This window comes from Telmatherina bonti, assembly GCF_933228915.1.
Source record: "Telmatherina bonti genome assembly, chromosome: 6".
NCBI lineage: Eukaryota > Metazoa > Chordata > Actinopteri > Atheriniformes > Telmatherinidae > Telmatherina > Telmatherina bonti.
Window position 1 is genome coordinate 41329040 of NC_136624.1, and position 26227 is coordinate 41355266.

General features: G+C 52.6%; 1 protein-coding gene across 1 annotated transcript; it reads left to right on the forward strand.

Moving 5' to 3' along the window:
* Positions 1–785: 785 nt before the first annotated feature.
* On the forward strand, positions 786–25136 carry top1a (DNA topoisomerase Ia). Its single transcript, XM_079241498.1, has 21 exons — positions 786–928; positions 1381–1405; positions 3672–3762; positions 3842–3953; positions 4698–4750; positions 4817–4909; positions 4980–5052; positions 5127–5209; positions 5310–5425; positions 5685–5806; positions 5892–6014; positions 6169–6356; positions 6466–6610; positions 9127–9270; positions 21435–21620; positions 21694–21762; positions 21837–21951; positions 22052–22179; positions 23513–23607; positions 23686–23835; positions 24031–25136. The coding sequence occupies exons 1-21, from the start codon at positions 896–898 to the stop codon at positions 24131–24133; spliced, it is 2247 nt and encodes a 748-aa protein (XP_079097624.1). The 5' UTR covers positions 786–895; the 3' UTR covers positions 24134–25136.
* The last annotated feature ends 1091 nt before the right edge of the window (positions 25137–26227 follow it).

Here is a 26227-nt window from a genome sequence, read left to right on the forward strand (position 1 = left end):
AGGACATTACATCAAAGTTGGATCAGCCTGTAGTGTGTTTTTCCACTTTCATTTGGAGTAGAACTCCAAATCCAGACCTCCATGGGTTGATACATTTGATTTTCATTGATAATTTTTATGTGATTTTGTTGCCAGCACATTCAGCTATGGAAAGAAGTATTTAATAAAAATATTTCATTCATTCAGATCTACAGCGTCTTATTTTAGTGTTCCCTTTATTTTTGTAGCATCAGCACCATGCAGCTGTTTGCTGACCTTCTCAGTATGTCTGACAAGAAACATAATTACCTCCTTATGAAATTAAATGAATGAAATGAAAAATACTTTATTAATATATATTAATATTATTATTATGGTTTTTTTTAAATTTTTATTTATTTATTTATTTATTTTTTACCAGCGTTCATTTGTTTGTTTGTCTGCTTGTCTTCAAGATAACTCAAAAAGTTATGGAAGGATTTTCACGGTATTTTCAGGAGTTGTTGGAAATGTGAAAAGGAAGAACTGATATCATTTTGGAGCTGATTCGGATCACCGTTTGGATCCAGGAATGTTTTAAAGGTTTTGGCGGAGGTTTCTCCGAGCGCCTTTCTAGTTAATTGAGTAAAAACTCCAAAAGACGAAGGGATGAAGCAAGTAATTCATGTAGATTCATGTGGAGTCGTACACAGAAACAAAGTGCACGGAAATGTCCCGGAGAGCGTGACGCTCTGAGAGGGGGCGGAGCTACGCCGCTTTCTACCAGTTAAACTATGACGCATGCGCATTAGCGCAGAGTTGACACTTGTTACACAAGCTTTTCTTCATTCTGCTGCATCTCCTCCCGGTGTGCTAACTAGCCCTGCGCGCTTCTCGCTACTAATTATTAGTTTTTATTTAAAATATCACCGAGGAGATGAGTGGGGACCATTCCCACAGCGAGGACCAGGTAACGCTCGATTTATTTCTGTCGCTGACATCATTTAGTTTCTTCTAGAGAGAGTTTGCTGGGCTCTATGGGTTAGCTTAAGCTAAAGCTAACTAGTTAGCTGCTCGCGGCTCGGGAACCGGCTGCAGTAAACCCGCTCCTTCCGGGGGAAAACAGCCTTCCTGGGTCTATATTCCAACCCTTCCTGGGTTTATATGTTTAAAGACTGAAGAATGTTGTTGTTCACTTTTTGTATTTACTAGGAGAAACGAAGACAGGTGAGGTGACGGTGCGTTAGCCATAGCGGCTAAAGAGTTAGCTGCTGGAACATGATGGCAGCCAGCTTAGCATGCTAACTGTTAGCATGCTAGCAGTTAGCATGCTAGCAGCTAACATTCAGCAAGTTCAAAGTTAGGCAGCCGGCTGGTTAGCCAGCCTTATCTAACCCACTCCGTCTCTCTTGCTGTCCCCAGATTGACTGCGGCTCCCGAGTAAACGGTAAGTTTCCCAGCATTCTGTAATTTCTGCGTCTTTATGTGAAGAAATGTGCTGAAGTGTAAACGGACAGAAATGGCGTCCAGAGACTAAGTCCTCCTTCTCCTCTCAAGCGCCTTTTGTTCAGAAGCAAGGCCTCGCTGAGGCTTTTCTAAACACTCTTCCGTCCTTCCCAATCCATATTCTCGCACAACTCGAGCTATTTTATCGGCTGATCCTAAAAGAAGAAGTTGTTGGTGAGCTTTTAGCAGAACATTCAGCGTCTGAAAATGAAGGTTTGGGGGTTGAAGACTTAGTCTCTGCGCCATTTTATTTTCGCTGCAGCGGCCTGGGATGCTGGGATCCAGCCTGAGATCCAGCCTGAGATCCAGCCTGAGATCCAGCCTGGGATCCAGCCTGAGATCCAGCCTGAGATCCAGCCTGGGATCCAGCCTGGGATCCAGCCTGGGATCCAGCCTGGGATCCAGCCTGGGATCCAGCCTGAGATGCAGCCTGAGATGCAGCCTGAGATGCAGCCTGAGATGCAGCCTGAGATGCAGCCTGAGATGCAGCCTGAGATGCAGCCTGGGATGCAGCCTGGGATGCAGCCTGGGATGCAGCCTGGGATGCAGCCTGGGATGCAGCCTGGGATGCAGCCTGGGATGCAGCCTGGGATCCAGCCTGGGATCCAGCCTGGGATCCAGCCTGGGATCCAGCCTGGGATCCAGCCTGAGATCCAGCCTGAGATGCAGCCTGAGATGCAGCCTGAGATGCAGCCTGGGATGCAGCCTGGGATGCAGCCTGGGATGCAGCCTGGGATGCAGCCTGGGATGCAGCCTGGGATCCAGCCTGGGATGCAGCCTGGGATCCAGCCTGGGATCCAGCCTGGGATCCAGCCTGGGATCCAGTTGAGCTGCGGCGTCCCGGTTTCTTTCTGCAGGAAAACGCTGAGGCTTGCTGCTGAACGGTCTTCAGGGAAACACTAGTGTTTGAACCTATGGGGTTGATATCAGTAAAGCAGCGACTTGGAGTTTCCTCATTGCACGGCGTGTCTGCTGAAGTTAACCTCATTAGTCGACACATGGACTTGGTACCTTCCTCCCCAGCAGGGAAGCATCACGTTTGGGACGTAGACCTGCTTTTACAATGACTTGTGGCAATAAAAACCGTAACCTTATCAACACCGTATTCAGGCTTTTACTGTCATGTTAATTATAAATCTGCTATTAATTAGAGAAATTCAGCTTTGAGAGTTTGTGTGAAGATCTAAGAGTTGGGTTTAAACTCTGCTTTTTTGGGTCAGAGGTTTATTTCAGGAATAGTGAAGCAGAAAATGAGGCCCTGCTTTGTATGGATGGGAGACGGACGCTGCCACACCTGTAATGTTGGCATTTAAATGCATTTCAAGTGCAAAATGACCCCTCTGTTGGAATAAGTCGCACTGTAGCTGCATTAACATGTCTGAATACTTCATGACTTAAAGATTTCATGACCAAACCTCCAGCGAGCTGGAAGTTGTTTCATCTGGCGGGACGTTGGAGGAATACGGACTAGTTCCGGACAAGAATGCGTTCTGAAAGTCAGCTCTGTAGTTTCTAAATGTTGCTTCAGTTTTCTGCTGATCTGTCGCAGTAAAATGACTTCCACTACTGGCCTGCATGTTTCAGCCTGTTAGGTGATGTGTGGCGGACGAACCGCAGGAGGTTTGAAATGAAAGATTTTCTGTGTTTTTAATCCAGGTGAGCGTAGTTTCTAAAGCTGCGCCTGTTGCTTCTCTTTATTAATGCTCAAACTCTGTAAAATGTTTTATAACAATAACATTATGAGCTTTTTAAAATTCTGACAGATCTGAAGTGTTCTGGTGGCATGGAGCTCGCGCTGGGCGTGTCTATTCCTACCTTCATATGGAAGTTGCTTTGGATAAAAGTGACTGCAGAACAGAGCTGAAACGAGTCAGCGTGTCTCTACATTTTACTGGTTTAGGAAACGGAGGTTTGACCTGTTGGTGACCGCCGTGCTTCTGGCGGCGTGTGCTGCTGGCTGATCGACTCGCTCCGCAGCGCTGATGGCATGTTTCTCTCTGTGGCCGTGCAGGTTGTTGTCGTGTTTGTGCTCAGGACTCTTAACGTCTGATGCAGCTGCAGTATAACTCTCAGATTAACACTGAGACCTTTTGGAATTAAACGTAAAAGTGTTTCAGAAGTAGACGGCTGACGCTCGTCTCGACGCTGTATTCAGTGCTTTCTAGAGATACTGTTAGTTTTATTCTAATGCTGTTTTCTTCTGCTAGACTCTCACAAACATAAAGACAAGTACAAAGAGAGAGAACATAAACACAAGGACCACAAGAAAGATAAGGAGAAGTCTAAACATGGCAACAGGTAGTGTTACGCTGCACAGATCCATGCTTCAGGAGCTTTGTGGTCTTTGTAAAGCTGATCCACATTTCTGAACCTCCAGCGACTTCAAGGACTCTGAGAAAAAACACAGAGACAAGGAGAAGATGAAGCACAAAGATGGCAGCACAGACAAATACAAAGAGAAGCACAAGGAGAAGAGGAAAGACGAGAAGGTAAATGACCCGACCAAGAGGAAAGGGAGAAAAGTGTTGCATCATTTTTCAGATCTTTAGACAGAAAAATGACCTGAATCAGGAAATAAGTTGAAGTTTTATTCACGTGGTTTGTTTCTGAGCAGAAACTTGGAGCCGGTGGTTTTACTGAGGAAAGATGCGAGTTAGATTTTCACACCGGCATTTGTGAACAAACTTTTCCATCCAGAACCAACTCTGACAAACAAAGCTGCCTGGAAAGACTCAGGCAGGCTGAAATGTTTTGGCTTTGATCGTTCTGAAGATGACGGAGGGCGTGGAGACTTGATATTAATGGTCATGAAGAGTTTTCTGAACTTTATTTTGAAGCTTGACGGCTCTTCTGTCCCCATCAGCCATGTTTTACTGTTAGGTAGGTGTTGGTTGGCGAGTCCACAGTCAATACCATCAATTTCTGGTACTTTTTCATCGATACTTCTCGTCCCTTAAAGGAAAACGACGACAGCTCAGAGTGCATTATTATCTTATGGAATATAGTTTGATTTATAAAAAATCCAGATTTTCCACATTTATTAAACGGAATTTTCTCTTCAGTGAAAACAAACGTTATGTTTTATGTCAGAGTTAAATCCCAAGTTTTCCTGGTTGATATGAAGTATGGACGGCCGTCCTTACTGTTCACTGTGGTTCTACTTTCCTAAATACTTAAGGTGTGCATGGACACACTCTCTGCTGTTTCATCTTTAAGCCGGCTCCTTGTTTCAGATCCGGACCTTCGATGGCAAAGTGAAAAAGGAAAGAGAGAATGGATTTGCCAGGTAGGTGTTGCGTCCAAGCAGCATCATGTGACCATTGGTGTGACGCTGACTGGTGTTTCTGTGCAGCCCGCATGTCAAGTCGGAGCCTGAGGAGGAGTTTTACCATTCTCCTAAACTCGAGAAGTCTCTAAAACGAGAACGCGATGATGGTGATTACGAGTAAGTAGAGATGTCACTTGTCTTTATTTGATGTTTTAAAGTTTATAGTTAAGGTTATGTTTTTTTTCAGCTCTGAGTACAAGCCGAAGAAAATTAAGACTGAAAATGACAAAAAGGCAAAGAAAAGGAAACCAGAGGATGAGGTAGGCGGCAGCAGCTTGTTGTTCTGCAAGCTTTGGACTCGAACAACACTAATACTTTCTCTTCCTTATTCAAGTCCAAAAAAAACAAAAACAAAAAAGGAGAAGTAACGGATGGAAAAAAGAAAGCAAAGAAGGAACCGGAGGAGAAGTGGAAATGGTGAGGAAATCTCTGCTGGTTTTTCACATTGTTGGAAAAATGCTTTTACATTTTATTTAGGTTCATTAATTATTGCCTTTAAAATGATGTTTGGCTGCAGGTGGGAGGAGGAGAGATACACCGACGGCGTCAAGTGGAAGTTTCTAGAACACAAAGGGCCTGTGTTCGCTCCACCCTACGAGCCTCTCCCTAACAACGTCAAATTTTATTATGATGGTAAGATTCTACGTTAGCTTTGACATGCCGGTCTGGTTCGAGTCTGGAGAGGTGGCTGAATCCCAGCGACGCTGAGCCTCTCTACTGTATGATGCTGCGCAGCGCCGGCAGGCTTTATGTTTCCAGTAAACTCCTGCCATCAACCTGATTCTGCAGCAGGAAACATCCAAAACCTGCAGCCAGCTGTCCTCTTGCAGAACCAGATCCAGTGTGCTTTAGTTTGGAACATGCAAAGAGCTTCTCGTCTGGTGCGTCTCAGGTAAACACATGAAGCTCAGCCCTGGTGCCGAAGAGGTGGCCACGTTCTTTGGCAAAATGCTGGACCACGAGTACACCACCAAGGACATCTTCCGCAAAAACTTCTTTAAAGACTGGAGGAAGGTACGGGGTGAAAGCAGCGGCTGTAGAACCTCGGCTGGTCGGCCGCGTGGAGCGTTTCTGTCTGAACGGGGCTTTTTATTTGCAGGAAATGACGTCAGAAGAAAAGGCAAAAATCACAGACCTGAAGAAGTGCAACTTCTCTGAGATTAACGAGTACTTCAAGGCCCAGTCAGAAGCCAGGAAAGCCATGTCCAAAGAGGAGAAACAGGTCAGCTACCGTCTCTGAACTGTGTTGTCTTCCAGCCTCCACCACGTGTCCTTTTCACAGCGCATCTGGAGCACGAAGTTGATCTGTTGAGTTGCTTCAAGTGGAAATCCAGAAGAAAGTTAACAACACATGAACATTTCTTTTACTTTTGCAGAAAATAAAAGAGGAGAACGAGCGAGTCCTGCAGGAGTACGGCTTCTGCATCATGGACAACCACAAAGAACGGATCGCCAACTTCCGAATTGAGCCCCCAGGCCTGTTTCGAGGTCGCGGAGACCATCCAAAGATGGGCATGCTGAAACGTCGCATTAGGCCTGAAGACATCATCATCAACTGCAGCAAGTGAATACATCTTCATTTTATTTTTATCTAATTTAATTTTCCTTCCTGAGTGCTGAAAACCAGTAAGTCCGCTGTCGGCGGCTGAACACGCGTTAATGTCTCCATGTAGGGACTCCAAGTACCCCCAGCCGCCTGCGGGCACCAAATGGAAAGAAGTTCGCCATGACAACAAGGTGACTTGGCTGGTTTCGTGGACGGAGAACATTCAAGGCTCCATCAAGTACATCATGCTGAACCCCAGCTCCAGAATCAAGGTGGGCCCATTTCTGCGGTTGGACGTGACCCAACGTCGGCGGCTTCATGTCCGCTAAACTCATGAAGACGTTTTCATACGGAGGGCTGCGCCGTGCCGGGACAACGTGCAGTCACGCTGACGGTTGCCATGCCAACGTGTCCGATGCCTGCCGGTCGCGTTAGCAGCGTTGTTTAGGCTGAGGCTAGTTTTCAGTAGCACGCTAACGGATCCGTGTCACATGACTCCGAGCAGCTTGCGGTGAAAACGAGCCCTGCGTCATGGCGGCGTGCTGCATGGCGGCGTGTGAAACGAGGTTAGTGTTGATAGAAAAGGATACATCACCGTTGATCGCCTCGGTGCGACGGCGAGATGACGCTCGTGGCGGTTACGGCTGATGTCCTTACCTGTCGATGGAGCAGCGAAGCAGACAAAAACACCTGATTGTTTCTGGAAACATCTCACCAGTAGCTTCTCGTTGTTTTATTTACATGCCCCTAAACAGCTGCACTCCTCTTTCAAATGTACAAATGTCAGAAATATTCTCTTCCAACAATGCAGCAGTTTTTCTGACCTGACCCGATTCCTGCTCAGTCGGAGCAATCTCCGTCATAGAGCTGGAAGCCTGTGCTCCGGGCTTCGTTTCCTCCATCTGGCTCCTGTAAGACGCCACAAAGCCTGTCTCTTCCGGCATCAGTAGAAACCTCCAGTCTCATAAAAACAGCGGCTTTTAAAATGTCTGCTTGTCCACCTTAGGGCTTCCGGCTTAAAGCTGCTGTTCTCACCGACAGAGAAACCAAATAAAGTTCCAACTAGAGCTGCAACTATCCAGTACTTTTGGAATCGAGTACTCTAATGAACTCTAAACTGGCTGCAAGGTGGCACAGTGGTTAGCACTGTGGCCTCACAGCAAGAAGGTCACTGGTTCGATCCTTGGCTGGGGAGGGGTTCAGTCAGTGGCCTTTCTACCTGCCGCCCAAGGCCAGCTGGGATAGGCTCCAGCTTCCCTGCCACCCTGAATTGGATTAAGCGGTTTAGAAAATGAATGAATGAAATACTAGAAACTCAACCAAAGTAAATCTATAAATGTATATTTGTGAAGCTGTTGCATGTGTTGTTGCGACCTAATGCAGGAGGAAAATGTGCTCAATGTGTGGAGAAAAAGGCGAATTCCTGCATTTTAAAAGATGAAAAGAAGAATTCCCGTAGAAAGGAGTGACTTGTAAACATGTCCACAGTAAGAAGTAGCCGATGTCTTGGTGGACGACACGCTGCAGGAACAGAGGCTGCCTAAAACATGCGCTTTGACTCTGCGTGTGTGCAGGAGAGACAGATGAGGGACGGATTACCAGACGGTTAGCGTGCGTTAGCAGCCGACACCTCGCCATGCCTCGTCACTGCTGACTGATATCACAGGTTAGAACTCTGAACATTTTACCAGCCGCTGCTGCTGCTGGTATAAATCAGAAAGCTGGATCTCCTCCTGGAGCGGTGAAGTGGGGGGGTGGTACGCCAACTCTACGTTTTCTGTCCTTTTCAGTGTGAAATGGTCCCACACTGCAACTTTTCGGTCTTTTCCTCCCCTCTTCTTCATTCTCTGCCGTTAGAGACCAAAGCAAGGAGGATCTTCAGACAGAAAGCAAAGCGCTCGCCGCTGCTGTTGGAAATGTCCGTCATCAGTCCGGCTGAAACAGTCAGACTGTACAGACACACCGTAGGCCACAGGCTCTGCTTTTATACATTTTATACATGTTTAAATGTTTTATATGTTTACTGAAGCAGTGATGTCGTCCCTCGGAACAGCGCAGTGGTCTGAGAACGATGCAGAAATGAACAAATATCACCACGTTACGTTAATTAACGCCTCAAAGCAGATAATTTGACTTGATAAACTTTTGTACTCGGGTTACTCGAGTTACCCGAGTAATCGTTGCAGCCCTAGTTCCAACGAGGTGATGGTTCCCGTGGGACTAGACATGCTGAGTTAATCTGGTGCTCCTCCAGCAGAAATGTTTCCTGCACACCAAACCAGCGTTTAACGATCCGTTTCAGAACTTTAGTCATTCTCTGTGTTCTTTTACGCCATACTTCGCATCATCCACTTCACAGCCAACCTCTCAAGTCCTTCCAACATATCGTGCATCTTTTCTCCACGATTTCAGAAGCCGAGATTATTCCAAAAACGAGTGAGGGAAGGATGGAGCGTGAGATGGACAGACGGATCGGTGCGGCGTCTGCAGTAATGCGGACTCTGCGCCGGTCTGTCGTGGTGAAGAAGGAGCTGAGCCAGAAGGCGAAGCTCTCGATTTACCAGTCGATCTACGTTCCTACCCTCACCTATGGTCATGAGCTGTGGGTCGTGACCGAGAGAAGGAGATCTCGTATACAGGCGGCTGAAATGAGTTTCCTCTGCAGGGTGGCCGGGCTCTCCCTTAGAGATAGGGTGAGGAGCTCGGTCATCCGGGAGGAGATCAGAGTAGCTCCTCCATGTTAAATCATGAATCTAATGTTTGTTGTGTATCCCGTGTGGCTCTGCAGGGAGAGAAGGACTGGCAGAAATACGAAACCGCTCGCCGTCTGAAGAAGTGCGTGGACCGAATCAGAACGCAGTATCGTGAAGACTGGAAGTCCAAGGAGATGAGGATCAGACAGCGAGCCGTGGCGCTTTATTTCATTGATAAGGTAATAAGGTGTGTGTGTGTAGAGCTGTACGAAGTTTGGTTTCTAAATAAGAAGCTCATTGTTGATGCAGTAGCCATCAGGTTGTCAGGCTGTAATCCGGCTGTGACCTGGCTGTAATCTGGCTGTAATCCGGCTGTAATCCGGCTGTGGCCTGGCTGTAATCTGGCTGTAATCCGGCAATGGCCTGGCTGTAATCCGGCTGTGGCCTGGCTGTAATCCGGCTGTGACCTGGCTGTAATCTGGCTGTAATCCGGCTGTAATCCGGCTGTGGCCTGGCTGTAATCTGGCTGTAATCCGGCTGTGGCCTGGCTGTAATCTGGCTGTAATCCGGCAATGGCCTGGCTGTAATCTGGCTGTAATCCGGCAGTGGCCTGGCTGTAATCTGGCTGTAATCCGGCAGTGGCCTGGCTGTAATCCGGCTGTGGCCTGGCTGTAATCCGGCTGTGACCTGGCTGTAATCCGCCTGTGGCCTGGCTGTAATCCGGCTGTGACCTGGCTGTAATCCGGCTGTGACCTGGCTGTAATCTGGCTGTAATCCGGCAATGGCCTGGCTGTAATCCGGCTGTGGCCTGGCTGTAATCCGGCTGTGACCTGGCTGTAATCTGGCTGTAATCCGGCTGTGGCCTGGCTGTAATCCGGCTGTGGCCTGGCTGTAATCCGGCTGTGGCCTGGCTGTAATCCGGCTGTGGCCTGGCTGTAATCTGGCTGTAATCCGGCTGTGGCCTGGCTGTAATCCGGCTGTGGCCTGGCTGTAATCCGCCTGTGGCCTGGCTGTAATCTGGCTGTAATCCGCCTGTGGCCTGGCTGTAATCCGCCTGTGGCCTGGCTGTAATCCGCCTGTGGCCTGGCTGTAATCCGCCTGTGGCCTGGCTGTAATCCGCCTGTGGCCTGGCTGTAATCCGCCTGTGGCCTGGCTGTAATCCGCCTGTGGCCTGGCTGTAATCCGGCTGTAATCCGCCTGTGGCCTGGCTGTAATCCGGCTGTAATCCGCCTGTGGCCTGGCTGTAATCCGCCTGTGGCCTGGCTGTAATCCGCCTGTGGCCTGGCTGTAATCCGCCTGTGGCCTGGCTGTAATCCGCCTGTGGCCTGGCTGTAATCCGCCTGTGGCCTGGCTGTAATCCGCCTGTGGCCTGGCTGTAATCTGGCTGTAATCCGCCTGTGGCCTGGCTGTAATCCGCCTGTGGCCTGGCTGTAATCCGCCTGTGGCCTGGCTGTAATCTGGCTGTAATCCGCCTGTGGCCTGGCTGTAATCCGCCTGTGGCCTGGCTGTAATCCGCCTGTGGCCTGGCTGTAATCTGGCTGTAATCCGCCTGTGGCCTGGCTGTAATCCGTCTGTAATCCGTCTGTGGCCTGGCTGTAATCTGGCTGTAATCCGCCTGTGGCCTGGCTATAATCTGGCTGTAATCCGCCTGTGGCCTGGCTGTAATCTGGCTGTAATCCGCCTGTGGCCTGGCTGTAATCTGGCTGTAATCCGCCTGTGGCCTGGCTGTAATCTGGCTGTAATCCGCCTGTGGCCTGGCTGTAATCCGCCTGTGGCCTGGCTGTAATCTGGCTGTAATCCGCCTGTGGCCTGGCTGTAATCCGCCTGTGGCCTGGCTGTAATCTGGCTGTAATCCGCCTGTGGCCTGGCTGTAATCCGGCTGTAATCCGCCTGTGGCCTGGCTGTAATCTGGCTGTAATCCGCCTGTGGCCTGGCTGTAATCCGGCTGTAATCCGCCTGTGGCCTGGCTGTAATCTGGCTGTAATCCGCCTGTGGCCTGGCTGTAATCCGTCTGTAATCCGCCTGTGGCCTGGCTGTAATCCGCCTGTGGCCTGGCTGTAATCTGGCTGTAATCCGCCTGTGGCCTGGCTGTAATCTGGCTGTAATCCGCCTGTGGCCTGGCTGTAATCTGGCTGTAATCCGCCTGTGGCCTGGCTGTAATCTGGCTGTAATCCGCCTGTGGCCTGGCTGTAATCCGCCTGTGGCCTGGCTGTAATCCGCCTGTGGCCTGGCTGTAATCCGGCTGTAATCTGGCTGTAATCCGCCTGTGGCCTGGCTGTAATCCGCCTGTGGCCTGGCTGTAATCTGGCTGTAATCCGCCTGTGGCCTGGCTGTAATCTGGCTGTAATCCGCCTGTGGCCTGGCTGTAATCCGCCTGTGGCCTGGCTGTAATCTGGCTGTAATCCGCCTGTGGCCTGGCTGTAATCCGCCTGTGGCCTGGCTGTAATCTGGCTGTAATCCGCCTGTGGCCTGGCTGTAATCCGGCTGTAATCCGCCTGTGGCCTGGCTGTAATCTGGCTGTAATCCGCCTGTGGCCTGGCTGTAATCCGGCTGTAATCCGCCTGTGGCCTGGCTGTAATCTGGCTGTAATCCGCCTGTGGCCTGGCTGTAATCCGTCTGTAATCCGCCTGTGGCCTGGCTGTAATCCGCCTGTGGCCTGGCTGTAATCTGGCTGTAATCCGCCTGTGGCCTGGCTGTAATCTGGCTGTAATCCGCCTGTGGCCTGGCTGTAATCTGGCTGTAATCCGCCTGTGGCCTGGCTGTAATCCGCCTGTGGCCTGGCTGTAATCCGCCTGTGGCCTGGCTGTAATCCGGCTGTAATCTGGCTGTAATCCGCCTGTGGCCTGGCTGTAATCCGCCTGTGGCCTGGCTGTAATCCGCCTGTGGCCTGGCTGTAATCTGGCTGTAATCCGCCTGTGGCCTGGCTGTAATCCGTCTGTAATCCGTCTGTGGCCTGGCTGTAATCTGGCTGTAATCCGCCTGTGGCCTGGCTGTAATCTGGCTGTAATCCGCCTGTGGCCTGGCTGTAATCCGCCTGTGGCCTGGCTGTAATCTGGCTGTAATCCGCCTGTGGCCTGGCTGTAATCCGCCTGTGGCCTGGCTGTAATCTGGCTGTAATCCGCCTGTGGCCTGGCTGTAATCCGGCTGTAATCCGCCTGTGGCCTGGCTGTAATCTGGCTGTAATCCGCCTGTGGCCTGGCTGTAATCCGGCTGTAATCCGCCTGTGGCCTGGCTGTAATCTGGCTGTAATCCGCCTGTGGCCTGGCTGTAATCCGTCTGTAATCCGCCTGTGGCCTGGCTGTAATCCGCCTGTGGCCTGGCTGTAATCTGGCTGTAATCCGCCTGTGGCCTGGCTGTAATCTGGCTGTAATCCGCCTGTGGCCTGGCTGTAATCTGGCTGTAATCCGCCTGTGGCCTGGCTGTAATCTGGCTGTAATCCGCCTGTGGCCTGGCTGTAATCCGCCTGTGGCCTGGCTGTAATCCGCCTGTGGCCTGGCTGTAATCCGCCTGTGGCCTGGCTGTAATCCGGCTGTAATCTGGCTGTAATCCGCCTGTGGCCTGGCTGTAATCCGCCTGTGGCCTGGCTGTAATCTGGCTGTAATCCGCCTGTGGCCTGGCTGTAATCTGGCTGTAATCCGCCTGTGGCCTGGCTGTAATCCGCCTGTGGCCTGGCTGTAATCTGGCTGTAATCCGCCTGTGGCCTGGCTGTAATCCGCCTGTGGCCTGGCTGTAATCTGGCTGTAATCCGCCTGTGGCCTGGCTGTAATCCGGCTGTAATCCGCCTGTGGCCTGGCTGTAATCTGGCTGTAATCCGCCTGTGGCCTGGCTGTAATCCGGCTGTAATCCGCCTGTGGCCTGGCTGTAATCCGCCTGTGGCCTGGCTGTAATCTGGCTGTAATCCGCCTGTGGCCTGGCTGTAATCTGGCTGTAATCCGCCTGTGGCCTGGCTGTAATCTGGCTGTAATCCGCCTGTGGCCTGGCTGTAATCCGGCTGTAATCCGCCTGTGGCCTGGCTGTAATCCGGCTGTAATCCGCCTGTGGCCTGGCTGTAATCTGGCTGTAATCCGCCTGTGGCCTGGCTGTAATCCGGCTGTAATCCGCCTGTGGCCTGGCTGTAATCTGGCTGTAATCCGCCTGTGGCCTGGCTGTAATCCGTCTGTAATCCGCCTGTGGCCTGGCTGTAATCTGGCTGTAATCCGCCTGTGGCCTGGCTGTAATCTGGCTGTAATCCGCCTGTGGCCTGGCTGTAATCTGGCTGTAATCCGCCTGTGGCCTGGCTGTAATCCGCCTGTGGCCTGGCTGTAATCCGCCTGTGGCCTGGCTGTAATCCGGCTGTAATCTGGCTGTAATCCGCCTGTGGCCTGGCTGTAATCCGCCTGTGGCCTGGCTGTAATCCGCCTGTGGCCTGGCTGTAATCTGGCTGTAATCCGCCTGTGGCCTGGCTGTAATCCGTCTGTAATCCGTCTGTGGCCTGGCTGTAATCTGGCTGTAATCCGCCTGTGGCCTGGCTGTAATCTGGCTGTAATCCGCCTGTGGCCTGGCTGTAATCCGCCTGTGGCCTGGCTGTAATCTGGCTGTAATCCGCCTGTGGCCTGGCTGTAATCTGGCTGTAATCCGCCTGTGGCCTGGCTGTAATCCGTCTGTAATCCGCCTGTGGCCTGGCTGTAATCCGCCTGTGGCCTGGCTGTAATCTGGCTGTAATCCGCCTGTGGCCTGGCTTTAATCTGGCTGTAATCCGCCTGTGGCCTGGCTGTAATCCGGCTGTAATCCGCCTGTGGCCTGGCTGTAATCTGGCTGTAATCCGCCTGTGGCCTGGCTGTAATCCGGCTGTAATCCGCCTGTGGCCTGGCTGTAATCTGGCTGTAATCCGCCTGTGGCCTGGCTGTAATCCGTCTGTAATCCGCCTGTGGCCTGGCTGTAATCCGCCTGTGGCCTGGCTGTAATCTGGCTGTAATCCGCCTGTGGCCTGGCTGTAATCTGGCTGTAATCCGCCTGTGGCCTGGCTGTAATCTGGCTGTAATCCGCCTGTGGCCTGGCTGTAATCTGGCTGTAATCCGCCTGTGGCCTGGCTGTAATCCGCCTGTGGCCTGGCTGTAATCCGCCTGTGGCCTGGCTGTAATCCGCCTGTGGCCTGGCTGTAATCCGCCTGTGGCCTGGCTGTAATCCGGCTGTAATCTGGCTGTAATCCGCCTGTGGCCTGGCTGTAATCCGCCTGTGGCCTGGCTGTAATCTGGCTGTAATCCGCCTGTGGCCTGGCTGTAATCTGGCTGTAATCCGCCTGTGGCCTGGCTGTAATCCGCCTGTGGCCTGGCTGTAATCTGGCTGTAATCCGCCTGTGGCCTGGCTGTAATCCGCCTGTGGCCTGGCTGTAATCTGGCTGTAATCCGCCTGTGGCCTGGCTGTAATCCGGCTGTAATCCGCCTGTGGCCTGGCTGTAATCTGGCTGTAATCCGCCTGTGGCCTGGCTGTAATCCGGCTGTAATCCGCCTGTGGCCTGGCTGTAATCCGCCTGTGGCCTGGCTGTAATCTGGCTGTAATCCGCCTGTGGCCTGGCTGTAATCTGGCTGTAATCCGCCTGTGGCCTGGCTGTAATCTGGCTGTAATCCGCCTGTGGCCTGGCTGTAATCCGGCTGTAATCCGCCTGTGGCCTGGCTGTAATCCGGCTGTAATCCGCCTGTGGCCTGGCTGTAATCTGGCTGTAATCCGCCTGTGGCCTGGCTGTAATCCGGCTGTAATCCGCCTGTGGCCTGGCTGTAATCTGGCTGTAATCCGCCTGTGGCCTGGCTGTAATCCGTCTGTAATCCGCCTGTGGCCTGGCTGTAATCCGCCTGTGGCCTGGCTGTAATCTGGCTGTAATCCGCCTGTGGCCTGGCTGTAATCTGGCTGTAATCCGCCTGTGGCCTGGCTGTAATCTGGCTGTAATCCGCCTGTGGCCTGGCTGTAATCCGCCTGTGGCCTGGCTGTAATCCGCCTGTGGCCTGGCTGTAATCCGGCTGTAATCTGGCTGTAATCCGCCTGTGGCCTGGCTGTAATCCGCCTGTGGCCTGGCTGTAATCCGCCTGTGGCCTGGCTGTAATCTGGCTGTAATCCGCCTGTGGCCTGGCTGTAATCCGTCTGTAATCCGTCTGTGGCCTGGCTGTAATCTGGCTGTAATCCGCCTGTGGCCTGGCTGTAATCTGGCTGTAATCCGCCTGTGGCCTGGCTGTAATCCGCCTGTGGCCTGGCTGTAATCTGGCTGTAATCCGCCTGTGGCCTGGCTGTAATCTGGCTGTAATCCGCCTGTGGCCTGGCTGTAATCCGTCTGTAATCCGCCTGTGGCCTGGCTGTAATCCGCCTGTGGCCTGGCTGTAATCTGGCTGTAATCCGCCTGTGGCCTGGCTTTAATCTGGCTGTAATCCGCCTGTGGCCTGGCTGTAATCCGGCTGTAATCCGCCTGTGGCCTGGCTGTAATCTGGCTGTAATCCGCCTGTGGCCTGGCTGTAATCCGGCTGTAATCCGCCTGTGGCCTGGCTGTAATCTGGCTGTAATCCGCCTGTGGCCTGGCTGTAATCCGTCTGTAATCCGCCTGTGGCCTGGCTGTAATCCGCCTGTGGCCTGGCTGTAATCTGGCTGTAATCCGCCTGTGGCCTGGCTGTAATCTGGCTGTAATCCGCCTGTGGCCTGGCTGTAATCTGGCTGTAATCCGCCTGTGGCCTGGCTGTAATCTGGCTGTAATCCGCCTGTGGCCTGGCTGTAATCCGCCTGTGGCCTGGCTGTAATCCGCCTGTGGCCTGGCTGTAATCCGCCTGTGGCCTGGCTGTAATCCGGCTGTAATCTGGCTGTAATCCGCCTGTGGCCTGGCTGTAATCCGCCTGTGGCCTGGCTGTAATCTGGCTGTAATCCGCCTGTGGCCTGGCTGTAATCTGGCTGTAATCCGCCTGTGGCCTGGCTGTAATCCGCCTGTGGCCTGGCTGTAATCTGGCTGTAATCCGCCTGTGGCCTGGCTGTAATCCGCCTGTGGCCTGGCTGTAATCTGGCTGTAATCCGCCTGTGGCCTGGCTGTAATCCGGCTGTAATCCGCCTGTGGCCTGGCTGTAATCTGGCTGTAATCCGCCTGTGGCCTGGCTGTAATCCGGCTGTAATCCGCCTGTGGCCTGGCTGTAATCCGCCTGTGGCCTGGCTGTAATCTGGCTGTAATCCGCCTGTGGCCTGGCTGTAATCTGGCTGTAATCCGCCTTTGACCTGGCTGTAATCCGCCTTTGACCTGGCTGTAATCCGCCTTTGACCTGGCTGTAATCCGCCTGTGACCTGGCTGTAATCCGCCTGTGGCCTGGCTGTAATCTGGCTGTAATCCGCCTTTGGCCTGGCTGTAATCCGGCTGTGGCCTGGCTGTAATCCGGCTGTAATCCGCCTGTGGCCTGGCTGTAATCCGCCTGTGGCCTGGCTGTAATCCGCCTGTGGCCTGGCTGTAATCCGGCTGTAATCCGCCTTTGGCCTGGCTGTAATCTGGCTGTAATTCGCCTGTGACCTGGCTGTAATCCGCCTTTGACCTGGCTGTAATCCGCCTGTGGCCTGGCTGTAATCCGCCTTTGGCCTGGCTGTAATCCGGCTGTGGCCTGGCTGTAATCCGGCTGTAATCCGCCTGTGGCCTGGCTGTAATCCGGCTGTAATCCGCCTGTGGCCTGGCTCTAATCCGGCTGTAATCCGCCTGTGGCCTGGCTGTAATCCGGCTGTAATCCGCCTGTGGCCTGGCTGTAATCTGGCTGTAATCCGCCTGTGGCCTGGCTGTAATCCGCCTGTGACCTGGCTGTAATCTGGCTGTAATCCGCCTGTGGCCTGGCTGTAATCTGGCTGTAATCCGCCTGTGGCCTGGCTGTAATCTGGCTGTAATCCGCCTGTGGCCTGGCTGTAATCCGCCTGTGGCCTGGCTGTAATCCGCCTGTGGCCTGGCTGTAATCCGCCTGTGGGCTGGCTGTAATCTGGCTGTAATCCGCCTGTGGCCTGGCTGTAATCCGCCTGTGGCCTGGCTGTAATCCGGCTGTAATCCGCCTTTGGCCTGGCTGTAATCTGGCTGTAATTCGCCTGTGGCCTGGCTGTAATTCGCCTGTGGCCTGGCTGTAATCCGCCTTTGACCTGGCTGTAATCCGCCTTTGGCCTGGCTGTAATCCGGCTGTAATCCGGCTGTGGCCTGGCTGTAATCCGGCTGTAATCCGCCTGTGGCCTGGCTGTAATCCGGCTGTAATCCGCCTGTGGCCTGGCTGTAATCTGGCTGTAATCCGCCTGTGGCCTGGCTGTAATCCGCCTGTGGCCTGGCTGTAATCCGCCTGTGGCCTGGCTGTAATCCGGCTGTAATCCGCCTGTGGCCTGGCTGTAATCCGGCTGTAATCCGTCTGTGGCCTGGCTGTAATCCGGCTGTGGCCTGGCTGTAATCCGCCTGTGGCCTGGCTGTAATCCGGCTGTAATCCGCCTGTGGCCTGGCTGTAATCCGGCTGTAATCCGTCTTTGGCCTGGCTGTAATCCGGCTGTGGCCTGGCTGTAAACCGTCTGTGGCCTGGCTGTAATCTGGCTGTAATCCGTCTGTGGCCTGGCTGTAATCCGCCTGTGGCCTGGCTGTAATCTGGCTGTAATCCGCCTGTGGCCTGGCTGTAATCCGCCTGTGGCCTGGCTGTAATCCGGCTGTGGCCTGGCTGTAATCCGCCTGTGGCCTGGCTGTAATCCGCCTGTGGCCTGGCTGTAATCCGCCTGTGGCCTGGCTGTAATCTGGCTGTAATCCGTCTGTGGCCTGGCTGTAATCCGCCTGTGGCCTGGCTGTAATCCGGCTGTAATCCGTCTGTGGCCTGGCTGTAATCCGTCTGTGGCCTGGCTGTAATCCGTCTGTGGCCTGGCTGTAATCCGCCTGTGGCCTGGCTGTAATCCGCCTGTGGCCTGGCTGTAATCCGCCTGTGGCCTGGCTGTAATCTGGCTGTAATCCGCCTGTGGCCTGGCTGTAATCTGGCTGTAATCCGCCTGTGGCCTGGCTGTAATCCGGCTGTGGCCTGGCTGTAATCCGGCTGTGGCCTGGCTGTAATCCGGCTGTGGCCTGGCTGTAATCCGCCTGTGGCCTGGCTGTAATCCGCCTGTGGCCTGGCTGTAATCCGCCTGTGGCCTGGCTGTAATCCGCCTGTGGCTTGGCTGTAATCTGGCTGTAATCCGCCTGTGGCTTGGCTGTAATCCGCCTGTGGCCTGGCTGTAATCCGCCTGTGGCCTGGCTGTAATCCGCCTGTGGCCTGGCTGTAATCCGCCTGTGGCCTGGCTGTAATCCGGCTGTGGCCTGGCTGTAATCCGGCTGTGGCCTGGCTGTAATCCGGCTGTAATCCGCCTGTGGCCTGGCTGTAATCCGCCTGTGGCCTGGTTGTAATCCGGCTGTAATCCGCCTGTGGCCTGGCTGTAATCCGCCTGTGGCCTGGCTGTAATCCGCCTGTGGCCTGGCTGTAATCCGGCTGTGGCCTGGCTGTAATCCGGCTGTGGCCTGGCTGTAATCCGCCTGTGGCCTGGCTGTAATCCGCCTGTGGCCTGGCTGTAATCCGCCTGTGGCCTGGCTGTAATCCGGCTGTAATCCGCCTGTGGCCTGGCTGTAATCTGGCTGTAATCCGCCTGTGGCCTGGCTGTAATCTGGCTGTAATCCGCCTGTGGCCTGGCTGTAATCCGCCTGTGGCCTGGCTGTAATCTGGCTGTAATCCGCCTGTGGCCTGGCTGTAATCTGGCTGTAATCCGCCTGTGGCCTGGCTGTAATCCGGCTGTAATCCGCCTGTGGCCTGGCTGTAATCCAGCTGTAATCCGCCTGTGGCCTGGCTGTAATCCGGCTGTGGCCTGGCTGTAATCCGCCTGTGGCCTGGCTGTAATCTGGCTGTAATCCGCCTGTGGCCTGGCTGTAATCTGGCTGTAATCCGCCTGTGGCCTGGCTGTAATCCGGCTGTAATCCGCCTGTGGCCTGGCTGTAATCCAGCTGTAATCCGCCTGTGGCCTGGCTGTAATCCGGCTGTAATCCGCCTGTGGCCTGGCTGTAATCCAGCTGTAATCCGCCTGTGGCCTGGCTGTAATCCGCCTGTGGCCTGGCTGTAATCCGCCTGTGGCCTGGCTGTAATCTGGCTGTAATCCGCCTGTGGCCTGGCTGTAATCTGGCTGTAATCCGCCTGTGGCCTGGCTGTAATCCGGCTGTAATCCGCCTGTGGCCTGGCTGTAATCCGGCTGTAATCCGCCTGTGGCCTGGCTGTAATCCAGCTGTAATCCGCCTGTGGCCTGGCTGTAATCCGGCTGTAATCCGCCTGTGGCCTGGCTGTAATCTGGCTGTAATCCGCCTGTGGCCTGGCTGTAATCCGCCTGTGGCCTGGCTGTAATCTGGCTGTAATCCGCCTGTGGCCTGGCTGTAATCCGGCTGTAATCCGCCTGTGGCCTGGCTGTAATCCGGCTGTAATCCGCCTGTGGCCTGGCTGTAATCCGGCTGTAATCCGCCTGTGGCCTGGCTGTAATCCGGCTGTAATCCGCCTGTGGCCTGGCTGTAATCCGGCTGTAATCCGGCTGTAATCCGCCTGTGGCCTGGCTGTAATCTGGCTGTAATCCGCCTGTGGCCTGGCTGTAATCTGGCTGTAATCCGCCTGTGGCCTGGCTGTAATCCGGCTGTAATCCGCCTGTGGCCTGGCTGTAATCCGCCTGTGGCCTGGCTGTAATCCGCCTGTGGCCTGGCTGTAATCCGCCTGTGGCCTGGCTGTAATCCGCCTGTGGCCTGGCTGTAATCTGGCTGTAATCCGCCTGTGGCCTGGCTGTAATCCGCCTGTGGCCTGGCTGTAATCCGCCTGTGGCCTGGCTGTAATCCGCCTGTGGCCTGGCTGTAATCCGGCTGTAATCCGCCTGTGGCCTGGCTGTAATCCGGCTGTAATCCGCCTGTGGCCTGGCTGTAATCCGGCTGTGGCCTGGCTGTAATCCGCCTGTGGCCTGGCTGTAATCCTGCTGTAATCCGCCTGTGGCCTGGCTGTAATCTGGCTGTAATCCGCCTGTGGCCTGGCTGTAATCCGGCTGTAATCCGCCTGTGGCCTGGCTGTAATCCGGCTGTAATCCGCCTGTGGCCTGGCTGTAATCTGGCTGTAATCCGCCTGTGGCCTGGCTGTAATCCGCCTGTGGCCTGGCTGTAATCCGCCTGTGGCCTGGCTGTAATCCGCCTGTGGCCTGGCTGTAATCCGCCTGTGGCCTGGCTGTAATCCGCCTGTGGCCTGGCTGTAATCTGGCTGTAATCCGCCTGTGGCCTGGCTGTAATCTGGCTGTAATCCGCCTGTGGCCTGGCTGTAATCTGGCTGTAATCCGCCTGTGGCCTGGCTGTAATCTGGCTGTAATCCGCCTGTGGCCTGGCTGTAATCTGGCTGTAATCCGCCTGTGGCCTGGCTGTAATCTGGCTGTAATCCGCCTGTGGCCTGGCTGTAATCCGGCTGTAATCCGCCTGTGGCCTGGCTGTAATCTGGCTGTAATCCGCCTGTGGCCTGGCTGTAATCCGGCTGTAATCCGCCTGTGGCCTGGCTGTAATCCGGCTGTAATCCGCCTGTGGCCTGGCTGTAATCCGGCTGTAATCCGCCTGTGGCCTGGCTGTAATCCGGCTGTAATCCGCCTGTGGCCTGGCTGTAATCCGGCTGTAATCCGCCTGTGGCCTGGCTGTAATCAGGCTGTAATCCGCCTGTGGCCTGGCTGTAATCAGGCTGTAATCCGCCTGTGGCCTGGCTGTAATCCGGCTGTAATCCGCCTGTGGCCTGGCTGTAATCTGGCTGTAATCCGCCTGTGGCCTGGCTGTAATCCGGCTGTAATCCGCCTGTGGCCTGGCTGTAATCAGGCTGTAATCCGCCTGTGGCCTGGCTGTAATCCGGCTGTAATCCGCCTGTGGCCTGGCTGTAATCAGGCTGTAATCCGCCTGTGGCCTGGCTGTAATCCGGCTGTAATCCGCCTGTGGCCTGGCTGTAATCCGGCTGTAATCCGCCTGTGGCCTGGCTGTAATCCGCCTGTGGCCTGGCTGTAATCCGGCTGTAATCCGCCTGTGGCCTGGCTGTAATCCGGCTGTAATCCGCCTGTGGCCTGGCTGTAATCTGGCTGTAATCCGCCTGTGGCCTGGCTGTAATCCGGCTGTAATCCGCCTGTGGCCTGGCTGTAATCAGGCTGTAATCCGCCTGTGGCCTGGCTGTAATCCGGCTGTAATCCGCCTGTGGCCTGGCTGTAATCAGGCTGTAATCCGCCTGTGGCCTGGCTGTAATCCGGCTGTAATCCGCCTGTGGCCTGGCTGTAATCCGGCTGTAATCCGCCTGTGGCCTGGCTGTAATCCGGCTGTAATCCGCCTGTGGCCTGGCTGTAATCCGGCTGTAATCCGCCTGTGGCCTGGCTGTAATCCGGCTGTCGTCTTGCCCCCCAGCTGGCTCTGAGAGCAGGTAATGAGAAGGAAGAAGGAGAAACTGCCGACACCGTAGGCTGCTGCTCGCTGAGAGTGGAACACATCCAACTCTTTCCAGAAAATGACGGTCAGGAGTTCGTGGTGGAGTTCGACTTCCTGGGTAAAGACTCGATTCGCTACTACAACAAAGTCCCTGTGGAGAAAAGAGTAAGGATAACTCCTACCACCGCATCGGGTTTGAAACGTTTGCCGCTGTTTATGTTTGGCTGCTTCTTTCCAGGTGTTCAAGAATCTGCAGTTGTTCATGGAGAACAAAGAACCGGACGACGACCTATTTGATCGTCTGAATGTAAGTGCTTGTCATCTTTCTGCTCTTCCTACCGTCTCCCCTTTGCCTCATTGAAACGTTTGCCTCCTGTTTAGACTTCTATTCTGAACAAGCATCTTCAGGAGCTGATGGACGGTCTGACGGCCAAAGTTTTTCGTACATACAACGCCTCAATCACTCTGCAGCAGCAACTGAAAGAGCTCACAAACGGTACATTTCCAGGCAAAGCACATTCAGACATTAAGTCAAACTGGAAAACACGCCAAGCAGCAGCGTCTGAGTCATTCTGTGTGTGATTTTACTACCGTAGCGGACGACAATGTTCCAGCCAAGATCCTGTCCTACAACAGGGCCAACAGAGCTGTGGCCATCCTGTGTAACCACCAGAGGGCGCCACCCAAGACCTTTGAGAAGTCTATGCAAAACCTGCAGGCGAAGGTAAAAACTGTGGACCAAAGGAACAGAACTTGGTGTTTCCCTCGATGGTCAGAAATGTGTCATTTACAGGTTTTATTGAAGCTAACCCTGTTTTACTGGAGATTTTATTCGCAAACATTTTTACAGGATTTCTTCTCAACTGCTCCATTTCTACTTTTCCTCCAGCTGGTAGCTGAAACGGGCTTCTCCTTAAAAGTCCTGAATTTACAAATCTGCATTTAATACCTTCAGAAGTCCTCAGATTTGACGGTTCTGGTCTTAGATTTCCCGTATGATTTCAGTGGACAAGTAAAACGTAACTTCTGTGGCAAATATTCAAATCGTTTAATTTCTTCTTAAAGGGATGCTATGATGGTGTTTGGAGTTTTCTGAGCTTTCTACAGTGTTACAGTGTTGAATCCTCATCAGACATGTGAACGACACTGTTTTTTATCACCTAAACGCATGTTTGAGTTTGAGTTTCGGGTTTTCAGGCTCTGATTCAGGTTCCAACATGTAGGGCTGGATGCTATGTGTTGACATTGTAGTTTGTTGTTTTATTGAGTTCATATGAGCCTAATCCTTCTGTTTATGAGACGTTACAATGACGGTGAAAGCAGGTGCGGTGCGCGCTCCCGATGTAGTGCAGTGGCGGGAGGCGGGGCTTAATGCGGAAGAGTCTCAATCCACTCGTTTTGCCCGCAGGCTGATCTGACAGCCTACGGAGAGGGTCGGTCTGAAGTAAATAAAGCCATTTGGGACAATAACTCCATCAATCCCAGCCCTTCTGGTCTCAGAAATAAATATAAATTAGCCTGAAATGCACAGAATAGTTCCACTTTAAGCTGAAGTAAATCGTGACCAAAATCTTGTTTTATCTGCCGCATCGGATCCCGTCGCGTACCTGTGCACGAGGTCCAGCAGGTCCAGCAAATCATATCGTACGATACTCTGATCCGATCAGTTTTTACGTCGTCCTCTGCAAGCCAATGAACTTTTCCGTCACCGAGACGGTGAGGACCATCGGGGTGCAAACACTCCCACCGACCTCCAGGACTTTTTCCTTCTTTGATTAGAGAGTCGATGCGTCCTGATAATCACAGCCCGCTGCCCACGGCTGGACGTAAACACGCTTTTCTCCTCGCCGCTCAGACCGCGAGTGTCGCTGTGTGACGGCAAATGACGGCATGCAGGACGGTGGACCTGCTGACGACGGCGTGAAGACGTGTCCGTTCGGTGTCGGGCTCAACTCGGAGGGCTGACATGGATAAAATGGTTTCCATCCTGACCTTATAGTCAACGTCTCGTTTCCACAGGAACCACGTCTAGAAACACTTTTACTTGCTTTTGTCAGATTGATGCCAAGAAGGACCAGCTCGCCGACGCCAAGAGGGAGCTGAAGAGCGCCAAGGCTGATGTGAAAGTACGGAAAGACGAAAAGTCCCGGAAGTGAGTATGGCGTCGCAGAAACCTGGTTGAAGCTGCTGGTGATGGCGTTCGGCAACCTGCGGCGTGTTTCCTCTGCAGGGCTGCGGACGCCAAGAAGAAGGCGGTGATGAGGATAGAGGAGCAGCTGATGAAGCTGGAAGTACAGGCGACGGATCGCGAGGAGAACAAACAGATCGCCCTTGGCACTTCCAAACTCAACTATCTGGATCCGCGGATTTCTGTGGCTTGGTAAGCCGACGCTTTGCGCCCCCCCTCACCCACCTGCTCAGAGCCAATCAGAGCCTTTCTACGTCACTTTCATATTCATCACTTGTTTACAACGTGACAAATTTCCCATGAAGTCGATGTTAGGAGCTCCTGTGGCGGTTCGGTGGGATTTCACCAGATGGTCCCTCCTGACCATGTCCTCCCTTCTCATTACAGGTGTAAGAAGTGGGGCATCCCCGTTGAGAAGATCTACAACAAAACGCAGCGCGAGAAGTTTGCCTGGGCCATCGACATGGCCGACGAAGACTACGAATTTTAGCTCGCCGTTTTAACCTTTTTCTATCCGATATTTGTCTTTTTTCTATTTTTTAGTTTTCACGCCCCGACCCAACCAGGAATTTTAAAATTTGTGCAGGAAATGATGTCATGAATCTGATCAGATGATGGGCTGAAGGTCGACTGAAGGTCGGCGGCGGCGGCCCGTCCGTAGGGACTGAACTTGACATCGCCTGAACTTATCAAGCAAAACAAGAAGAAAAAAAAAGCTTTGTACCATTTTAGTTTCTGTTCGCTGTATTTTAACCCTCCCATGTATTATTAATGAATTCTATATTTTCATAGATAAAGTAAAAATTCCTTAACTACACCCACGCGCCTTTCAGAGAAATGGAAGTGTGAGAGAGTGTGTGTGTGTGTGTGTGTGTGTGTGTGTGTGCGCGCGCGTGCGTGCGTGCGCGCGCGCAGCAGAGGCTCGACCACAGAAGCTGTCTGAACCTTTCAAACTGGACGATGTGGAGTTGATGAAAGAGGAAAAACGTGGATATTTACTGAAGCAGCAGAATGTGAATGTTTTCCAGCCTCTATCAGGGACTTCTTTCAGTGTAAATGTGAACCAATCATCTTTATCCTTCGTCTCTCGGCACCGCCCTGTCTACACCTGACTTTAAGGTCTTTCTAGAGAGAAATCAGACTCCCACATCTGTTACTTGAACATAATGTAATGTATTTAAAGCCGGTTGATGGAGAGTGTTTTACCTCCTCCGGGGGGGGGGGTGACTTTCAACTTTGCCAAAAATAGAAAAAAGTAAATCACCAAACTGTTACAATGCAGGCAGGTTTTTAATTGTGTAATGATTGAGGATAAAATAATGTAACATTAATGTGAATTATCAGTTAATTTTATTGGCTCTGTTCCACCTCAGTAGGAGAGTTGATGTAAAGTAGCTGTAAAGTCAACGTCCTATTCCTGTTTTACCTTCTGTCATAGCCTTGGATCATGTTTGGAGTTTTAAGCTCATTGTAAGTTGGAAAAATGAATAAATCCCTACAGGAGAAAATGGTCTTCTTGTCTTGTGATTTTCTTAATGAATATGAGCGTGATGCCACCGGTTGTCCCTGAGCAGAGCAGTAAAGTATCACCACACCTGCATGTTGCTGAAGGTGTTTCTGAAATAAGTTTTATTTCCTCTGGTGTCTGAGATGAGCTTTCCAAATAGATCCTCCGAGGTCCCGACATTCTGGCCCTTTAGAGCCGGCGTGAGTTTTAATCCGAGTTCAGGCGTCAAACTTCATCTAAACAAAAAAAAGTGAGAAATTTGCTTTTTTAGGCTGAAGGTTATAAAGTAAAAACTTTAGTAACCTATGTTGTAATGCCAACTGAGCCCACCAGGGGGCAGATTGCGTTCAGCCAGGCAGAAAGTTCCCAGCGTTGGGGGGGCTCCTTACCCACGCTGTGCACATACATCACCCACCGGCACGCCATACTAGGGTTTACAGGGAAAAATGGACTCTGCACCACATTTTCTCCCCCAGAAGCAGAATTTTAGGTTTCTCAGGAGATAGTGGGTTGACTGTGTCTCGCCAGCAGAGGGCGCTGCAGCTGAAGACGTTCCCTCCTGCTGCAGAACAAACCAGGAGACTCTGCTGCTCGGTGAGAATTCAGTTTATTCTGTAAAGATTCACAAGTGTAGAAAGGATGATACAACAGTGCTTCATGATCAGACTAGTTCATAAAAGTTTAAGCGATCAATAACACCATAAGTCCAGATTCCATTGATCTTAAACCAAAATAAACTTGTAACATTCAACACAAGTGCATACACTGCTGGTAGGAGCGTTGCTCCAGTTTCACTTTGGATGGTATAGCACCGTTCTGCTATAGCAGCTGGACGAGGAATCATGTAGTGACGGGATGTTGATCTCAGGGGATCTCCTCATTTGGCTCTCTAGCTCATCATCATGAGGACGATGATCTGTCAGTGTCTGGGAATCAGATTACATCACTTTAACCATGTTTGGCCAGGAACAACATTGGACACAACTACAGCTTAAACATCTCCAGGTGTACAGAAAGCAGCACAAGATTTTTATTTCACAGACCAACAGCGAGCATCACTGGCACGATTTTGCTTTT

What these genes read in the sequence shown, in the direction of transcription:
- top1a (XM_079241498.1), top strand. Translation starts at nt 896, where the DNA reads ATGAGTGGGGACCATTCCCACAGCGAGGACCAG. An exon ending in TGTCCAAAGAGGAGAAACAG is followed by an intron (nt 6,015 to 6,168) that starts GTCAGCTACCGT and finishes TTACTTTTGCAG; the next exon opens with AAAATAAAAGAGGAGAACGA. An exon ending in TGCAAAACCTGCAGGCGAAG is followed by an intron (nt 22,180 to 23,512) that starts GTAAAAACTGTG and finishes TGCTTTTGTCAG; the next exon opens with ATTGATGCCAAGAAGGACCA.